This window comes from Ixodes scapularis, unplaced genomic scaffold, assembly GCF_016920785.2.
Source record: "Ixodes scapularis isolate PalLabHiFi unplaced genomic scaffold, ASM1692078v2 PGA_scaffold2__306_contigs__length_199485367, whole genome shotgun sequence".
Taxonomy (NCBI): Eukaryota; Metazoa; Arthropoda; class Arachnida; order Ixodida; family Ixodidae; genus Ixodes; species Ixodes scapularis.
In genome coordinates, this window is record NW_024609857.1 from 22792475 (window position 1) to 22812361 (window position 19887).

Sequence of the window (19887 nt, forward strand, 5' to 3'; positions counted from 1 at the left end):
GCGCTTGCTGTGTGTTGTGGTCGCAAATGGGAGGGATCGGATCCCCCGAAGGGATGATGTAGCCGGTCTCCGGAGGCTCGGGAGCGCTCCTCTCGCTCCGATGGGAGTTCTCCGGCCGCTGCCGCCGGACTCCACGTGTGACAACACGGGCACCCCCTCCGCTTCGCCGGCGCTGCTCGCCTCTTCCGACCCCCGCCTCGCGCTTTGAAAGTTCGCGCGCCGACGCGCTGTCCGGCGTGTCGCGCCGGGATGCTCCGGGCTGGAATGTCCCGATTCGGGACGCGATTTCTGTGAGGGGAAGGCGGCTTAGGAACCGATAATGCATCAGTGGCATCTCACGTACGACGGCCATCAAATGACGGGCCTGTCAGTTTCTTCGCAAACGCCATGTTTTGCTACTGTTATGGTGTCGTTTGGATTTTAAAACGCGGTAGCGAAGGGTGAGATATCGCGTTTGGTCGCCCGAAACGCGAATGGTGTTGTCATGCGCTGTCGTCTCTTAGGCGCATTTCTTTTTCGCCATTTTGTACAATTATTATTTTTGCTGGCACGATATCATTGACCGTTAGGGGGCTGTCTTGAACTTCTTGAAGTGGTGGGATGATGGCAGCGGGCCGCATTTTACAGCGATTGCTTCGGAGCAGATATTTGCGATCAAAGTGAGCGGTAGTGGTCGGCGGCGACGTTGTGATGCGTGCGAGCCAGTCGGGACCAGGCGCGTGGTCGCGCTGGTCGCGCTTCGAGCCGAATGTTTCGCCGTGCGCGTTTGTGTGTTTTCTTCCGTAGGTCACCTCACCGTGGTTCTCCGCCGAGTACTATGCATTCCGGATATGATACTTCTCCTTGATCCAATGAGATTCCGCCATCATACAATCTGGATCCAATGGGAACCCTTCATTTCAACGTTTAGCCAATGAGATGCCCGAACGCTTCGTGACAAGCCCAGATCTCAATATGGCGGCCGTGTCAGCCGCTCCGACCACAGAAAGATGCGAAGCGATCTCGATGGATTCAGTGCACTTTTCGCCAGAGGTACGATCACGATTCCTTCTCTTTGCGCTCTTCGAGGGACCGGAGGTTTCTTCGGGACCGTGCACGGCGCTCCCTGCAGGTTGCGTTTCGGTCGAGTGGTTATTTATTTATTATTGGAACAGTAGGCTTAATCATCAATCGAGAGTTCCTTGCGAACTCGACTGCACCGGGGACAGGGAACACCGGCCGCCGCGGCTGCGTCGTTTCGCGACCGATGGACCTCTTTCGGGCCACTATTGCTCATAACGTCTTTGGGGCGAGCACCGCGTGCGGGGGCATTTGCTTACGACGTGCACGATTCGTGTTTTGGGTTGCAATTGCGGCGCGACGTCTGGGCGTGACGCTTGTTGAAAAGCGCGGCCGCCGACATATTCCGTGACACTCGAGTTCAAATGCTATTTTTCGTCGTCGCTCTTCTCATCGATTACTACACGCACTGCGGCATCAAAACCACGTCAGTGAACTGAACACTGAACATAATGTCTGAGTCTGACAGAGATTCATGTTGATTGGACTCGGCACATGCCTGTTTATTAGCGAAAGAAAACAATTGATTCCCAGGCGAAAATGTTGTGCGTGTTTTAATATCCCCTAACCTCCGCCAGTAACCAGCGTGGCGTCGTAAGACCGTTTCGATCGTCAAATGGTTATGCCTTTCACGGTTAGTTAACTCCTGTTTTTAAAATATACTGCAAATACTCCGTGCTCGAAAGAGCGTTGGGATCCCATGTTAGCGTTTGTAATCGTGAGAAAAGGTTTAACGAGTATAATTTAGCTTCGAGAAAAAACAAAAAAACGGTATCCTTTTCCCGTCATGATGGATTGTCTAAAGTCTCGTTCCGCTTTGTCTGACGACCGGTTAGTTGCTGCGGTGTTATGGACACGTAAAATGTCCTAAATATAAATCGTGCTTTCCCCGTTGAAGCTGTCCGGCGCAGGACTTGCCAACGTCGTTTGTGTTGCATCGCGAAAATATCGCGACTGAAACGATATATATATATATTTTTTTTTGTGTGTGTGTGTGTGATTATGTTTTTTGAATAGGACATACCGTTCCGAGTTGTGTTTACGTGCGGGTGGAAGGTTTTGCTCGCGGCGGTCTCGGCTTCGCTCACGAAGCCCGGTTTTTTTTTGCGCTGCATGGCGGGCTCATCCTTTTGCTAGGCTTGCTCGATCTACCACGCAGCGCGGAGTACGCGATCCGACTGAAAAGTCTGGAAAGTTTGACGGCTGTTTGTTTATCGAGGATGTGTCTCAGATCACAAACGTCATTCTTGGGAATTTGTCGATGTGACCTCTCGAGCGTATTTATAGTGGTTTGCGCGAAGCCGATGATTTTGTTCGGATGGGCTGGAACGAATGGGGCCCAACTGATACGTTTTTCATATCGCTATTGTCGATATGGACACGTTATCCAAGCGCACGTATTGTACTTGTAGGCTTTGTTTTATGCGGGGCAACATGTGCACAATACCTTTTCGCGCTGTTGCAAATGTTTCTTCCTTAGAAGAAAAAAAAAAAGAAGAGGAGGTTAATATGGGATGCGGTCTTGGATATTAAACAACCAAGATGTAGTGACATCGACACTAGATCAGTGGCACCCTAAATGCTCACATGCATTTTGATCCCCCTCCCCTTGGAAAATGATTCCTGGCTATGCCACTCGCATGCACTAGATTCAGTACAATCATTTTTGTACAAGTCACAAAATGGTACAGCCTCAAACTGATAAGGGTATGCTAAACATCAATCTAATTTTTGGATAGAAAAAAAAAAAAAAGTTGGAACAGAAAATGCAGTTAGGTCGTTGCAGTTTGGTTTTATATTCTTTCTATTAGGAGGTGCCTTGATATGGAAGAGCAGTTGTAATGGTGCACACTGGTTATGGTATAGCTATTATTTCTGTGAAGATACGCGTTAACACGAGACGTTTTGAGCAACTGAGTATGCAACTATACTCGTTTTCACCTCAAGAACCGTACTAAAGAAAAGTACAGCTTCCCCCTTTATGTAAAGAATTAAGATATACATACATAGGTGCATTTTGTATTAGATTTGTGTTATGTTATCAAGACATACAGGTTTAAATCTGAGCACAACCAAATCCTGTAAGAACTACTCCGTGCGGCCGGTGTAAGAACAATGCTTAAAACTACCTCTTTTCTCAAAGCAAAAACGAGCGAGTTTGTAAATTGTATTTTTAGTCCTAGTGCACTTTCTCTTTAACATTCCCTGCTGCTTGATTCTTTCCGTAATGCTGCACTTGAGTGCCATGTGGAACAGACACCAATGAACATGGATTTTCAATTGTTTTATTTTACATGTTGTAGGGGGATTTTTGATCTTGTAATTTGTTACACTTGCAGTGGTTGCTTGTCTGTTGTTTTCCAATCAATCAGCAAAGAGGGAAGGAATTTTGCATGCTGTTTTCTTCAGCATAAGCCCACCTCAAGAAAACGCCCTTGAATATGAGGGAAAATAGACCCCGAAAACGCGGAACGCTGATTACGAGCCTTGCACACTTTGTGAGGCAGTGGCTTCTCCAACAGTGTAACTCGCTCCAGAAGCTGCATCGTTGTTCAAGCAGAGAGTGCTGACGACATCACTGCAGCCGCCTATTGACCTGACCTAATAATGACAGCTGATCCAGCTGTCTTTATTAGTTTTAATTTGGGTTTCTCTCCTTTGCATGTTATTGCTGGTTTGCTCCCTTACTGGAGAGTGCCAACTGACTTGTTGCCTTCAGCTCTTTCTTTGGGAAGTAGGTGGTTGCTTGTATGTCAGGTAGTTAATTGTATGTATGCTTATATGCCAGTGGAAAAGGGTTGGGAACCTGTCAAGCTATCTCACTGCACCCTTTTTTCTTAGTCTCCTCCATTTGAGGTAGAAAATCTAATAAATTAAATTATAGATAAAGGATCTCTTACATGCCGTGATTGTGCTGCCTGCAAGATATTATACTGGGATGATTGGCTGGTTTAGGAGAAATTGAGAATGCCTTCCAAACTTTGCCAACATCAGCTGGATACTTTTCTTATTTATCACAGTCAATATAAGACACTCTGAACGCAATGTGAGCACTGAAGGCATCTGGATAGTCATTGCACATTTCTGTACAAAAATACGACTTGAAGTTAGAGACACGGGGGCACTATGGCAACTCACCTGGAACATTTCATTGGTCGTTTAATACTCGGCTAAGTCGAATTACCTTATTACCCCCAAGAAGTTTGCATGGCGCCCTCTTACGGTGAACCGGGGTGACATGCCGGCAAGGACAGAATTTTTGCCCGACTCGCTCCGCTCGCCCTGCGGAGGCTGTGACGACGTTTGCTTTCGACGCGCTCCTTTCTATTTAATATTTTTGTGCACGTTTTTCGTTGGAAGTGTAAATTTTTATATGTGGCTTTATTCAAGTATGGCCTCTAGCTACAGACGAAACTTCAACCAACATTTCAGTCATGGCTGACAGGGCAGGCCAGAGCCGTATATGTAGAGAGTTTGGCCATTCGTTGGGAAGTATAGGAGACAAATGAAGCGGCGCCATTGGCCGAAAGCGGGCTGGGCGTGTTCCAGGGCGTCTTCAGAAATTTGAATGTGACCAACCAGAAGCCGGAAATAATACCCTGGCGGTGGTCGCGAGAAACAAACCTGATAACTGAATTGGAGTAACTCTCGATGGCTGAAAATATGGTGTACGTGATGTTTCAATCACACTCATCTAAAATGATGGTGGAAGAGTGCGACTAGCGGAAAGATCGACATAATCCTTACGCCAAACGCCGAGCGCCGGGAATCTGCCGTCAGAGCGGTCACACTCTGTCCGCGCAAAACAGAGTTGAGCGGCGCATTCGTTTCTTACATCTTTCTGCATGATCATGATGAAACAACACGTGAACCCTATTTTCAACCACAAAGAGTTACTACACTTCACTCTTACGCACTTATTAAAACCATATACGAGCAGAGACCTTCGATGATTGATCGGCTCAGAACTGTTTCTTGCTACCACCGCTAGGGGATTCTTTTCGGCTTCTGGTTGGTCAAGAAAGCATGCCAAGCCCTCTTTCCGAGTCTGCCGCATGCCCTGGCTCTGCCCGCACCTCCCATTGACCAAACTCTCTACATATACGGCTCTGGGGCAGGCAAGGCATGAATCGCAGCTGGTATATGAAAATGAAGAAATATGGCCACAGTTGCAGGAGCATCACTATAGATTTGCATCTCACACAATGGTCTGAATGAATTGGCAGCTTATGCATACTTTTTTTTTTTTTTTTGTATCTGTTTTTAAACAAAAACGCCGAAGCAGAAAAGTTGCATGCTGCTCGCGCAACATGTTAAATGTAGTCTGGGCCATGGAGAGAGAATCACAAGTGAGACAGCCCAAGTACAGGGATAAAGTAAAAAAAGAATGAACACAGGCATATATAGTTCTTTATTTAAATCTGTTTATATTGCTTGCATTTGGTCTTTGCTGGATTCAGATAGTATTTCAATGGACTCGACTGGTGCTATCTGTGGACTTCTTTATAATATCACTCAAGTAATGTACAACAAATGTAGGTGAAGGTGTTTAGCCCATTATTAGTTTCTTAGGCTCTAAAAATTGAGATTTTAGCTGAATCAAATTGTCCTGAAGCTAAAATACAAGGAGCTTTGATCACACAAACTGTCGCCCTTCACAGGTTCCACGTTTTCTGCTATTAGTGCAGCATCTACCACTGGATAGCCGTTCGAATGCTCGATGCTGCTCCTGTTTTCCTCTGTTGTCAGAGGGTCCATCTGTAGGGAGTTTTGAGGCTGAGGAAGCTTTTGGGCACCTGCAGCAATGTCTCTTTAAGTTGGAAATGACAATTCATACTAAACACTGTTTTTTCCGAATACACAAAGCTGGAATAAAGGAAGAATGCCAAGAAAAAGTATAAGCATTCCAAAGTATGGCACTATTGCTGCGCATATTTTGGGCAGCTCAATACATCTCCTATAGGCAACTGGGGGCAATTCGTCCGTTTTTCCTGCTACCGTACAAACTCATTTCCAGGAATGTGCATGTTCTAAAAAATAAAACATGCCTGCATACGTGTATGAACTATATCATAATTCTCGAAGAAGCTACATTGTTGTAAAACAACCCTGTTCCACAAACACTTCAAAGGTCTTCAGACCTTTGAAAAACCAGCGCACGCTGAGTGGTACGCGCAGAGTCGGGGTCGCGAGTGAATTTGCTGACCGCCCAAAGGCTTTTGATATAAATGCCATTTGAAAGGCCTGCAAAGCAGTATGTAATATTCTCCTAAATCGTGAACATGCAAGGAATAGAATTCCAGCGTCTGAAACACTTAGCCGCCGCTTCACCGGCCCCTCGCACGATTGCCTTGTACCGTGTGGACCAACAGGGAGGTTCATCGGCGGTATCGCCTCTGCCGATAGCTTTTGGGATTTTTAACCCAATTATAAAGGTCAAAGTGACAAGCACACTTATAGAAGGTACGAAAGCACGTTGGTATCGGCCTAACCCAGCATCTTGTACACCGGGTAAACAAGGTCCCGCTCCTCGGAGTACTTGCGGCACACAACGGCTAAACCTTGAAATTGAGGCAGGGAAGCGAGCCGGGTGCGAGATCGTGAGGCAGTGTCCTTCCTCTGACGTCGCGGTACACTTCACCCAATCGGGGCGTGGCGACCGCTGCGACGCTTGTGTTCCCTCTCGGAACTAATGGCATCTGATGAGGAGAAAACTACAATATACAATCTCCCGAATACACTATACTAACTAAGCTTCACTGAAATGACACTTGGATAAGGACGAGCTGGCGACTGTTTATGTCGAAAAAAGCCTGATACTGGTAGTCACAAAAAAGGGAGACAAACGCACTTATTTTTATGTCTGGCATCTTACACTGGCACATCCACATTTACCCGAGTAATGTGTGCACTTATGTTTTCCTGTAGGGCATCCATCAAGCCATTGCAATCTCCAGAAGGAGCCTAACAAACGATGAGGCAGGCAAGACATTCTCGCACAAGTAGTCATATCTGCATCCGACATTTTCCGGCCTGGAATCTAGAGAAGATAGAATGTTTGGGAATGGCTGATCATTTGCTGGGTTCACTTTCTACGTTGTCCAGAATAAGCCACTGAATGAGTTACGCTTCAGTGTAGCAGCACTTTAGCCATCAGATGGATGAATGAGTAATAATTAAAGCCCTGCATATTTGCAGAGTAAACAGGCGGATGCGGATAAAAATTGGACAAATTTTGGCGGATTGCGGATCGGATGCAGATGTCGGGGGCTGCGGATGCGAATATCCGCGGATACGGATCTAAAATTTTGCCCGGTGGCATTCAGTTTGTGATAACTGACTTTTCATCTACAGTTTGTTTCGTTGACATGCAACATTTGATCGAAAGGCTTCTTATGTTCGCTTCCACGAAAAACCTGAGACGTTTCGTCGCACACAGCCCTGCTATTTTTGTAACAAACTTTCTGCATTTCGCGTGGATTACAGAGGGGAGGGGAGCATGGTTTGGTTAAGTTCGCCTTAGTGAATTGCACGCTAGCTTTTAGCGGCTTAGTAAAAAAATGAGTCGTCGACAAAATGTCGCAGGGGCATGTGCCCACAAAACATACAGTGTCGACAAAACAGTGTGTTTATGAAATGTATGTCCATGAAAAGTTGTCCATGAAACATGTTTCCACAAAACGCGTTTCGAGGAAACGATAGAGATCCTAAGAAAGATCTGATTCTCAGTGAAGATTGCTTCAGTTAATGTGTTTCCTCTCGTCAAAAATGCTATCTACAGAAAAAGTAAAGATTGCAGGGCATCAATTGTCCCGAGAAAGCTAGTGCATTGGCAGGGAAAGAGTGGAAACTTTCTCCGGGCAAAGAAAACCTCAAACGTACAAGTCACAAGAAAGTAGAAGAAACGTCCCCCTCTCTGCAAAGAAGAGTGTGGTCATGCTTCCAAAAACAAAAGCTCCACGGTTTGTAAAATTTCAAAATCGACAGCGCACTCACATAGGCAGCCCGTAAACTGCCTGCGTGTTTCTTTCTTGTATGCTTTGAGTCCTAGCCAAGAAGTCTGGTAGTTCATATTCGTCCAACTACGACGCCAGGGCGTCAAAGCCGGACAAATATGAACCTGTCTTACTTTTTAATTGTCTGGTGTAACTAAAATGTCATAATTTAGTATGCACTTTTTTAACTTTTATGTTTCAAAAGTTTGTGTCCCCAAAAAATAAGTGTTACAAAGCAAAAAAAAAAAAAAAAAGTTTTATGCATTTTTTGGGGGCAGAGTGTCGCAGGCTCCTTGTACGATCACATAACTGAGATCATTTTTTCTTCGATGCGCGGTGTCTCGGGAAGGCTGATCGCTTTTCATATAAATATGATTTAACTGATAATGATAAAATGACATCCCCTTTGAATGGTGACCCGAAGATTTCTTTGTACAAAGATAAGCAAAAAGCTTAAAAAGTGCTATTTGTATTTGTATTTTTTTTCATTAATGCTTGATATTATGATATACAATGAATGTCTGGATTGTGTGTTGGAGCTGGTTCCACATTTTCCGGATGCAGTTCGGATACGGATACGGATACAACAATGTGAAAAGTTTGTGGATGCGGATATAGTCTGCGGATGCAGATCGGATGCGGATAATCAAACTGTTGTCCGCGCAGGACTCTAATAATAATGGCTGTATCTTTTATAACAGGCGGTAACTTGCGCCCATTACCATTGATGGTTAAAATTATGGTTGCCAGTTATCTGAAGCTTTATCTGAAACAGCAGGGAACGCTTTTTCCTTCTCCAGAAATGTTGAAACAGTCTGCGACAGAGCAAAACGATATCGCCTGAACTCCCCGATACCTCATCTCAACCTCAGAAAGTCGCATTATCCAATTGCAGCAATCGCCCATTGTGCGCATTGTGGGCGCCACTAAGCAACAAGATGGCGGGCCCATAAGAAAATTGGGAAAAAGAGTGCCGCTACTCTTAAGCATAGCCTACTTAGTGGCTCTGGTACCGTTTAGGTGGATACACTCTCCGCAAGAGAATAGGTGCGCGGGCCTCGGTGATGAGCATATAAGTAGCGTGGAAGCTGTTTGATTGAACCTCATTCCCTTTTCTCGCAGCGGCTGTGGAGACGATTGGGGGACAGGAGGCCCTCGATTGCACAGCAGGAGTTCCTGCGTTTCCTGGGCGACTCCGACAACGAATCGGGCCGGGACGCCGGGGAGCGCGTAATGTCTCTCGTCTCTTGCTGGGCCACCCTGACGTCCTGGTATCGCGCTCTGCCCTATGAGGACGCCGCTCGGGTCCTCTCGCTGTAAGTGCTTTCTGCCCATCCCTTTGTCGAGTCTTCGACCCGCTTCGTTCGGCTCTTCGAACATTACCGGTGCCGTGCAACAGTCTGTAATAACATTGGTTGTCTGCGCAGTAATCACTGATACCCTATGAAATTTTGGGCTGTCAAGGCCCGAGCATGTTGTTATCGCTCCACAGCCAGTGAGATTGCGTCAGTTGCCACTGGGAGTGCCAAACAATGAATCGCGAAGAAACAAGCATCAACTTAATAGGCCATATTCTGTGTTTGTTATACTGTCAGCGACTGTGCAGCACGTAAACTAACGCTTCTAAGGCACTTTAGACGACCTGCAGAAGTCTGTTTTTCTATGTATCGTGCAGCAATTTACTACAGAGATGCAAGCAGGTGGTGGGAGTTTATAGTGAACAAATAAAAAAATTAACTTGCCTCGTTTAAAAAAAATAAAAAACGTGTGTTGGGCAATTAACATTGCATCGAGGGAGCGCCAACCAATTCAGGTCCTTTTGAGAGATTCTCTGCTATCAACCCGAATCAGCTGACGCTACCTCAATTCGGCGTACGCCATCTGTCGGCAGCACTTCTCTCTGCACGTGTATCGTCTGCAAAATGGCGGCGCAACACAGATTGCCCAGAACAGATTTTTTTTTTTTTTCTTTCGAACAAAGTAAGTTTATTCCTTGATTTTTTCATTGTAAACTTCGACCACCTGCTTTCATCTTCATAGTAGTAAATTGCAGCGCAATACGTTGAGAGACTGATTTTTCCGGGCCGTCTAAAGTGCCTCGGAAGCTTTAGTTTACATGCTGTAGAAGGAATGCCCTGAACTGTGGAATCTGTTCAGGCATAGCACATACTGTTAGAAGGGAGGTTTGTGCACCCTTCTTCTCATAGGGCACAGGAGAGCCAGTCGTTGCAGTCCACTAAAGGCCATCTGTGCTGAATTCTGAGCAAATGAAGCAGCGTGTCGCAGCGCAGATGGTATTCTTGCGCGAGCAGTTGATCTGTCTCATAACGTATAACACCAGAGGTGTGCAAAGTTGGGGTCGTTGTATCTTAAAACACAGTTTGTTTTGGGAATGGGCATAGTGTGCTGAAAACTCTGTGTGGTATGGGGGAATACACTTAATTGTCGATCTTGCACTCAGTGCCAAGCTGTGAATATTTGACATTGAGTGCATGAAGGGTGCATCCCAGATGCACTTCGAAACCTGCTTTGGAAGCCTTAACGGAGCTGTGCAACAGTTTCAGTGCTTTGCTTAAATAATTTGGGAGTTTGTGTCTCGACCTTTCTGAAGTAAAGAACAAAAAACCGCTTTTGCCTACAGGTCCTAGTTTTTATTTTAAAAATGGATAAAGATTGAGGTTTTCGGCACCCCTCAACTCCTTCACCATCTCATACCTGCCAACTCTTCCGAATTTTTCGTAAAATGTACGAATTGGGACTAAGTTTACGATTTTGCGAATCTTGCTTCAAATCTTACGAAAAATATATTTTTAAATTTTTTTTTACTTTTTTTTTTTTTTTTTTGTTGTTGGCGGTATCTTGCACCGCCACAAGAGGACGATAGGTACCGTCCACAGCAGCGTCGTGGTTTTTACTATCCGTCTATTCGGTGGCCATGGATCGAAAACCAATCCAAAGCTCAAAGCCTTTGTTCGTGTGTTTGGCGGTGCACGGGTGCACGTTGGTTCGGCGTGTTCAGACTTTGTTGGGCCTCGCTGCTTCGGCCAGTTTTGAGGCGAGAAGTATGGCGTCTGTGTTTGTTGCACGTGTTATCATTCTCCTGGTCACTGTGGCTTCGCGGCGCAATGCCGAACTCCAAACCTCGAAAGAGGTACTTTCTTGTGTTCCTGAAGTCCTACACGTCGAAATTTCCGTGCTTCGGGCTGCCCAAAAAGCGAGAGAAGTTTGGATTCTGTGGCACGTGCACGTGTGATGTAAGCTTTTCGCACGCTGGCCAGGCTGACATTAAGCTGCACATCGCTTCGCGTAACCCCCCCCCCCGGCGTGGCTGCGAAACTTTTACGAATTTGACAGTCCACAGGTTGGCAGGTATGCCATCCTCCAAGTCACGTGTGCTGTGACGTCAATGGGGGTGACGCGGGGTTCCGGTGAAGCTCTCTCTCTAGAGCCCATCAGTAAGCAGCGAGAACTCATCCGCTTGCGACCGCGTGACCACGTGACCACGTGCTGGTGGGAGCAGCGCAAACAATTTGGTGAAAGGAGGAAAGTCTCATCCGGGTCCGGCCATACCCGTCCGGCTCTGCACCCCTCCCCCTCCGGCTTCTGGCGGCTGTTCCGCTGTTCGCGGTAGCAGTTAGAGCTGACGGTTTTGTGGACCTAGGATAGATGGCGCCATTAAAACTCCATATAATAAAAGTTTTGTCGATGATACCAGGTTTTTGATGCATTTATATTTATGTTGGAACGACAAGATTTATAGAAAAGTTACCTTTTACTGAGCAGGTATTCACACAACTTGATATCTTTCTATAAGACCCCCATTGACGTCATGCTGCATGTTTCTCATGGCCGCCGCTCGTTGCTGCAGGTCGAGGAATATTCTAATTTTTGCCTTGCGATTACGCGGCGGAATCGCAACATTTTGAAGGAAGGGGGTGTGTTTTCCGTCCTTTGTGACAAGGTTAACAATGTCAAAAGTAGAAGGTGCCAATTCTTTCAACGTTAAAATCGTTGCACAGCTCCTTTAATTTAAATGTCCGTGGCAGATTATAATGACGAAATCAAACGAGTAAGAGCTTTTCTGTTTCTAACGAGCGTGTTGGTAAGATGTACTAGATAACAGAAAGTATAAAAAAGAGAGAGGACGAAACACAGACGAGTACATTTTTTTCATACAAAGGCAACACAAACAGAACACTTGTAATATTAATGTAAATTATGCACATTCCATCAATCCAACGAACATACAGTAAAACCTCGTTATAACAAAGTTGAAGTAGCGATCGTAATTATTTCGTTATAACCATTAGTTTGTTATAGCCAATGTCCATTTCTTCCCTATTAGCATGCAAGGGGAATTATGATTGCTTTGTTATATCCATTAGTTTGTTATATCCCATTTTGTTATAACGAGGTTTTACTGTAACATAAATTTTGCATATAAAACAATTTTATACTTTTAAAATAATCAGTGAAATATGCCCTCGAAACTAGAACAAATTCTTACCTCCTTAATAAATGTGTTAACACTTGGGAATTTGCAAAAATTCTGCTGTTCTGTCCCAAAATGTTTGTGGACACTGCTATTTAACTTCCTCCATTGATTGCAGTGATTGAACCGTGTTTGCTTTGTGGGAAAGTATGTGCACGATCCTCCTCTTTTCTTTTTAACAGTATGTGCTATACTTAAGCACACTGTACATTCATTGGAGCCTTTTAGTGGATCTCATTTAAGGTTGACTACCCGCGGGACAGTTTAAAATTGTTGGCGAATCTGTTTCCTCGGTTTGTTTCCCGAGTTTTCCCTTTGTTCTCGGCAGCCAAAGCAAGAACAGTTTTTTTGGTCGGACATTCTCAAGGTTTGTCCGAATTGGACCAATCGGGGAAAAGGGTGCCCCCCACCAAATTCTAAGGCTTTGTTTGCACATGGACGTGCAGGGAGACGTTCAAGTTCGTCAGCGCGTCCTCTGCCGACATCCCCGAGGTCCTGAAGGAGGAGCTGCTCGATGCCATCACCAGCTGCTGTAGCGTCCTGGGGCCAATGGTGATCCCCTTCTCGTCCGTGTGCGACGTCCTGCTGACGGCCACGACTTCGCCCGGCAAGGGCTCGCTGCTGAAGAGGCTGCTCGATGCCACGGACCCTGAAGCCTGCATTCTTCTGTCCAAAGGTGGGGCGTAAGCATGAGCAAAATGCAAAATAGACCTGCAAAAAAATCCCAAAAGTTTGCACGTGAAGTCCTGTACATGGTGACACTGAAGAGAGCAAAAGAGAAGGAGGGTAGTGCAGTTGTTTGAGTGCCTTCGCCTGGAGTCACTGAATGTTTCCAGAGTATCGCATTCAATAGCATCCGCTGTGACTGTTCAATTTTAGCTTTGATCGACCATTTTGGTGCCGATACATATAACGGTGGAAGGGGCTTCAGGGATGCCAACTCCCGTCCCCCATGCGGACGCGCCGCAAATTACCACTGAAGTTAGAGCGTGCCCAGGTCCTAAAATCACTGCTGAGACATGGTTGTTTAAAACCAATATTAATTGTGCCAAAAAACCTTGTAAACTAAAATTTTGTGAAAGCATCAAACTCCGATCATTCTGTACTAATCTCTAATAAAAGATCCTACGAAAAAGCTTTTTCCGTTTTTACGCAAAAAGCTGCTTTCTATACACTCATAGTAACCACAGTAAAAAAAAGAAGTCTGAGGACACTTAAAGCACTTTTTATGAGTTGTGAATGTGGAAGCATGAATGTTGTTCTTCCGCTCCTCTTCATCGTGTGCCGTCTGCTTCCTTTTCGTAGGGGGGAAGGGGGGTGCCAGGTGCTTCGAGACTCCATTGTCGGCGGGCGGAGCGGGTGCACCCAGTCAGGGTGTCTAGCGACCGGGAAAACTGGGAATTGTCAGGGATACTGTCACAAAGCGAGCCCAGTCAGGGAAAATGAACCGGAAATGCCACTGAATGCCCTGAGCATAGACTTGAGGACTTGGGGGGCAGTAAAATAGGCAATAAATTCTGCTTAGAGCTGAGCGCGGGTTCTACTTACCCGATGTAGAATGTGCTACCCAATGCAAAAGGAACTGCCGACAAATCCAGTCCAAGCCTTGGATCGGATCGAGGGTGCGACACTAGGCTAGATCCAGTTAGAGCTACTAGATTTAGTAGCAGATGGGAAAGCTGCAGACCCCAATCCGATCCAAGCCTTAAACCGAAACTATCCAAAAGTGTACATCTGGCGGCCACGCTGCCATTCGGTTATTGACGTGTGTGGTTGAGCGTCGTGTTTTCATCGTGTTTCCGGAAGAGGCCTCTTCACCGACGATGTCGGCGGCAAGAAATTGCTCGTTTAATCCGGACTGGACAAAACCGATTATTTCAGAATATGCAAGTTGGATTAAGCCCGTGCAAAATAATCCTCAAAGTGCTCAATGCTCAATATATTGTGTTGTAATGGTCGCATATATTTAACCGCCTCTACGGTGGTCATGGAATTTCACCTGAAATTGTCAGAGAAAACCTGGAAAGGTCGGGGAATTTCAAAATAATAATTTGCTAGACAGGAGGAGGGGAAAGCCTCTCGGGCAGTCGTAGCCGCCTGGCGGGTGTCCGACGTGAGACGCCTCGCCTCGGCTTGCACCGCCGCACGAGAGCCAATGGAAGCCTATGCCTCAGCTTTTTGGCTTTTTGCGTTTTTCGAAGCTGGGATGCCTGAGATTGCGGCTTCGGGAATTTATCTGTCGTTCGGCGGGGCTGATGACATAGCTCGCTCCATGGGACAGTTAATGCTTTCGCTTTAAAAATATTGAGCCGCCAACATGGCGTCATGTGCCTCGCTCCGGCACTCCTCTTGTGTCGCGGGGTCTGTACCCGCACAGTTCGCTAGGTGCGAACTGTGATTTCACGTGCAGTGCCCTTCCCCAGAGGTTTGCCTCTCGTTGTTTTAAGCGTCATGATTTCGTGGACGGCTTACAGTAACTACTACTGTGTACTCCATGGAACACGCAGGTTTTGAAGTTTGGTGTCTAGGTGGTGCTTTACCGTAGCTTTTCCCATAATATCAGTTTTTAATCACGACCTTTGGGCGGCACTTTGAACGGCTGGTGGTGGCCTTTGGGGGGAGAGGCGGTGCTCACTTTTGCATGGGAGCTCCACAACCAAGTTATCTATGGTCACTGACAGGATAAGCGCAGCAAAGAGGAATTTCAGCTTCCAGTGCGAGCTTCCCATCTTCGATAACGCAGCCAAAGCGCGTCGGAAGGCAATGAAGAAACAGACGCCCTTCCATTCTCCCCTTTTCATTGAGTATAGTGACATTGTTCCTAGTGTTGCTGGAAAGTGCCGAAGACTGGGCTTTGTTCCCGGGGAGTTATCTGCTAAAAGACGCGCGGTGCCCAGTTGCTTTGTCCGAACCAACGCCCCGGCGAACGTGGTTTGCAGCGGTGTGCTCTGAGGGAAACCTGCTGAACCACCTGGAGTGCCTGCGCTTCTGGGAGCAGGACAGCGTCGTGGAGGCCCTGTGCCGAGAGCAGCTGGCGCGGGTGGCGCGCAGGGGGAGCGCCGAGGGGAGGTCGGAAGAGGACCACCTGGACCTCGAGAGGGTGGAGGGGGCCCTCGAGGGCCAGGAGTTCCTCGAGCAGCTGCTGTGTGTCCTCTACCGGCAGCGGAGGATAGAGGAGCTCTGCACCGAGGTGAGTGGGGCTTCCCCTTCCTTGTCGCTCCCTCCGGTAAGCGTCCGGGCTGCAAATGCAGAAATAAAGCTGTCTGTTTCGTTTCTTTATTTTATTTTTTTTATTTTGTGAAGCGCCACATGCTATTGGAGAAGGAAATTTCCCGGGTAACTACCAACGAGGCTTCTTACTGTCGACCAGTGTTCTGCTGGGAGAAGACAGAATGGGAATCTCGGTAATGTGCAACTCAACTTTATATGACTGCCTTTGTGATATAAAGTTGAGTTAAAAAAACAAAAAAAAGCTGCAATATTTTTTTTTTTTTAGTCATGTGCGATTAGTGGATTTTGAGCTCAAAGTGAATTTGAAACTGATAGTGGTTTTGCCCGAATATATTTGAATTGAATATCAAATAGCTTTTTCAAGCATTTTGCTATTGTTACACCATGCTTAACCGAAAACCCAGTTAAGCTCATGAAGGTTGTTCCCAAGCTTCCATTTGTCCATCTATAAGCTGATTTTAATCTAACGTATATTTACATAATGTGACCTCAGAAAGTCCGATACCTTGGGATGGCAAGTAAATCACGGATTTGCCATAAAATGAAACCTAGAGACATGCCCAGCTATAGCTACTTGAGTGGGTTTACAAATCTTGCTATATGCAAATATTCTTTCTTTAATCTCGAATTTGAAAATGAGAAAAGGAATTACAAATGATGAATGCAGGTTGTCAAGGCATCTCTGCCTAACTACTCCTGCTTAAAAGCCACAGTTTAATTTTCAAAATTTTACTGCACTGTAGATATATCCCCATTCACAAAGTTTCCTTTTTTTTTTTTTTTAATACACCAGGCAGGTGCATGCACCATCCCACTTTGAAAATATGCTTTTCTCCCAAGCACGCCATTGCAATATTCCTATTTTTCCAAGTGTTGATTGCGGCAGGTTACTTTCTTGAGTGCGCTTCTTGCCGAGCACCGATGCACTGCAGAGATGCAACACCTGCGGAGCTCAGTTTTGCAGGCGTTGCTTCTCCGCAGTGCACCCGTGCTCAATAAGAAGTGCGACCAACCCTTAAAAAAAAAAAAAAAAAAAATATCGCATTTTGTTACAAAGTGAATATCGTATAGTGTATTATTTGAAGCTACTATTTGAAATTTCAAATATTTGCACAACGCTGATTTTTTTATTGGTACTTGTATCTTTTGGATATTTTAGCCTAGAGATTGAGTTTGGAATACTTCGGAGCCCATAAAACCGTGGGTTAGGAATGCTTGACCTTGACTCAAGTCAAGCCTTGCTATCTCTGAGTAAATGTTTGAGGGTGTAAGCTTGTAGGATACGCCAGCTGAACGAAGGAAGAAATATGCAAGACAGAGAAAGTCACAAGGAACGCACACACACACACCGCTGGCGTATACAGGGTATACGGGGTGTGAGCTGCTTACTTCAACTATAAAGCATGCTAACCAAGAAAATGACTGTACCGTATTTACTCAAGTAATAACCGCACTATTTATGAACAAGGCCCTTGCGTCTACTTTACCATAGAACATACATACAACCAATCATTGCATTGCACATAAATAACAGTGAATAACCAGATTGAGAATACGATTCTCCATACAAATTCACTCTTCAAAGATGGTATCTTGACACAAAGATGTTATCTCTGTCCTGTAAACAGCTGGAATCATGCTGTCGAACGCGGTGATTGACAGTCTGCGTGCTCCGCAGAAAAGCAAACCCTCAGGCTTCCTTCATAAACAGTGCGGCTATTACTCAAGTAAATACGGTATTTCCCTGTATACGGAAGATGAATATGGCAGGGGTCAGACAGCTTTGCCAATTTTGCCATTTTTATACATTCACAATTTCCTGCGTCTAGTGGCGCCAAAAGTGTGAAATCAATTAAAATTGCTCCGCACTACACCAAAGATCATGGTGACGCTAGATTTAGCAAAAAGGGAATGCTCGATTGACAACCTTGGCTATTCCATTGCCAGGTGGCGCAAGCCGCCACCTGCTTCCGTGGTTTAGCCGTATCTGTACATTTATTCATCCAATTGGTTCTATTTATATATCTATACATCCTAACCATCATACCGTTGCATCACATACATCATACATGCCATTACTAGATTAGCCCAGTTACGGAACAGCCCACAGGCTCCCACAAGCATAACCCCCCCCCTTCCCTACCCTCCCCTCCCCTCACAGCCCGCTTCCTGTTGCTTGACGCGCCACCGTTTTGAGAATGGCTGTTATGGTAACTGCAGTGTATTCCATGGATTGCATATGTTCCAAGGCACAGAATTTGGATGGCGTTTTCCTGTACTCTAGGGAACACACAGTTTTGAAATGAAAATTTAGATGGAGCTTCAAACGACGGGAGGCAGACTGGGGGGAGAGGGAAACTGCATGGGAGTTCCAGAACTGAGCTCATTTAGTGACGTTGGTACATTCTACGATGCATGATGCAACATAGCATGTAGCATTAAAAGGGTACTGCAGCGAAATTCTATTGTCTAAGTGTCAACCACTTCCTGGCGACACCACAGAGACACCCATATTTTGCTCAAAAAGACACCAAAAGGACATTTAAAGGGACCATGATATTACCTTTTTACTTTTGTCAAATAACTTTTACATTAAACCTTCAACGCTCACTGAATGCCGAACAGGCATCCGTTTTCGTCTCTGTTCATTAACTTCTAGACAAAAAAATTAATGAAATATCGACTTTTTCTTTCCCTCCAACTGACCGCAAAACAAGTTGCGGCGTAGTTTTGATGATCGTGACGTACCCTGGCACAGGAACCGGAAGTTCTCTCGGCAGTAGGAGAATGGGAGCGTTAGCGGCGGCGAGTTGGGGGTGCACCGGTAGGTTTTACTGCGCTGATGTCACCGACGTATTCTGAATCGGCGCCTTTCATTGCCGCGATAGCCATGGACACATCGCAGCTGAGCGAAATTCAATGAGACATGTTGCGCTACAGCGACAGCATGGGACTAGTCTCATACGCCGGTATGCCTGTTGGGAAGTGCGGCGAGTGAAGACTCCAGAAGTCAACCCAACTGTCATTGTTGGTAAAAGGCGGTCCGTGTCAGTCGTTGGCAAAGCGATGTAGATGGAAACAAATTGCCGCGGTGTTTTTCGCGGCCTCGGAGATACAGGAGCGAGCCGACGCAAGAGCCACTTAAATACCTGTTCAAACTTGGAGCGGATGCGCGCGTTTGATGGAAGTGCTGTATTCGTGCTGTTGGTAAGCGCTTCGGGACCAGTCTTCTATGATTGCAACTCGATACTGACGTGACACTCGGCAAAGGAAGGTTGAACCGGCATTGCACGTAGCTCCCACGAACTGTTATAGCCTGACAGTGATGTGCAGTCGTGTCAGAATAAAAATGGCATACTAATAACAATGTGTACATACCGTGTTACGAAGGTAATCCATACGGCGTTTATTCAAGCTCTATATCATACAAAACGAAGATAGAATCGACGAGAGTCCCTTTTCGTTGACAGTGTTCATCAACGGTTGATAGTGGAGCTTGTTGGTACATACTTGTATATATTTGACAGCTTGAACCAGGGGAAGATATAGAGAAATTGAGACAGGAGAGAATAGACAGCTGACTACCAACGATTATTTAGTGGGAACTTCTTTTTCCTTGCGTGTTTTCAGACACCAACAAAAATTATTACATATTAAAACCTATTATACTAATATAATAATGCATGTGTATGTTTACAAAATTTTCACATTACCTAAACCTAAACTAATATTTTAAATTCACCCGCCACAAGCTCATACTGCCATTTTCTGGACCGTGACGCACCGTAGATATTGTCTCTCCTTTTTGTGAATAGTGATGGACGGGGTGCTGACGCACCCACTCGCTTGTTCTTCGATAGCAAGCGCCTCGAGCATCTCGCGCGCATGAGTATTGTTATTACTGGCTAGGATGGTTATGTCCTTGAACGCTGCACTGCAGTGGCAAGTCCTGCAATGAGCTGCAAGATGCCCTGCCGACGTTCCTTTAAGGGATGCTGCGTGCTCGCGGGCTCTGTCGTTAATGCATCGGCCCGTCTGGCCGATGTAGCACTTCCCGCATGAAAGGGGAATGTTGTAAACCACTCCTGTCATGCATGGTACATATTGTGT

The 19887-nt window shown here is 45.8% G+C and overlaps 1 protein-coding gene across 1 annotated transcript in view; it reads left to right on the forward strand.

The window, feature by feature from the left end:
* Nucleotides 1–564: 564 nt before the first annotated feature.
* Nucleotides 565–19887, forward strand: part of LOC120850838 — a 43450-nt gene continuing 24127 nt past the window's right edge. The window contains exons 1-4 of the mRNA XM_040223505.3: nucleotides 565–1032; nucleotides 9177–9370; nucleotides 12993–13222; nucleotides 15486–15736. Coding sequence (XP_040079439.1) covers nucleotides 919–1032; nucleotides 9177–9370; nucleotides 12993–13222; nucleotides 15486–15736 — 789 coding nt within the window. The 5' untranslated portion in view covers nucleotides 565–918. The remainder of the gene's footprint in view (nucleotides 1033–9176; nucleotides 9371–12992; nucleotides 13223–15485; nucleotides 15737–19887) is intronic.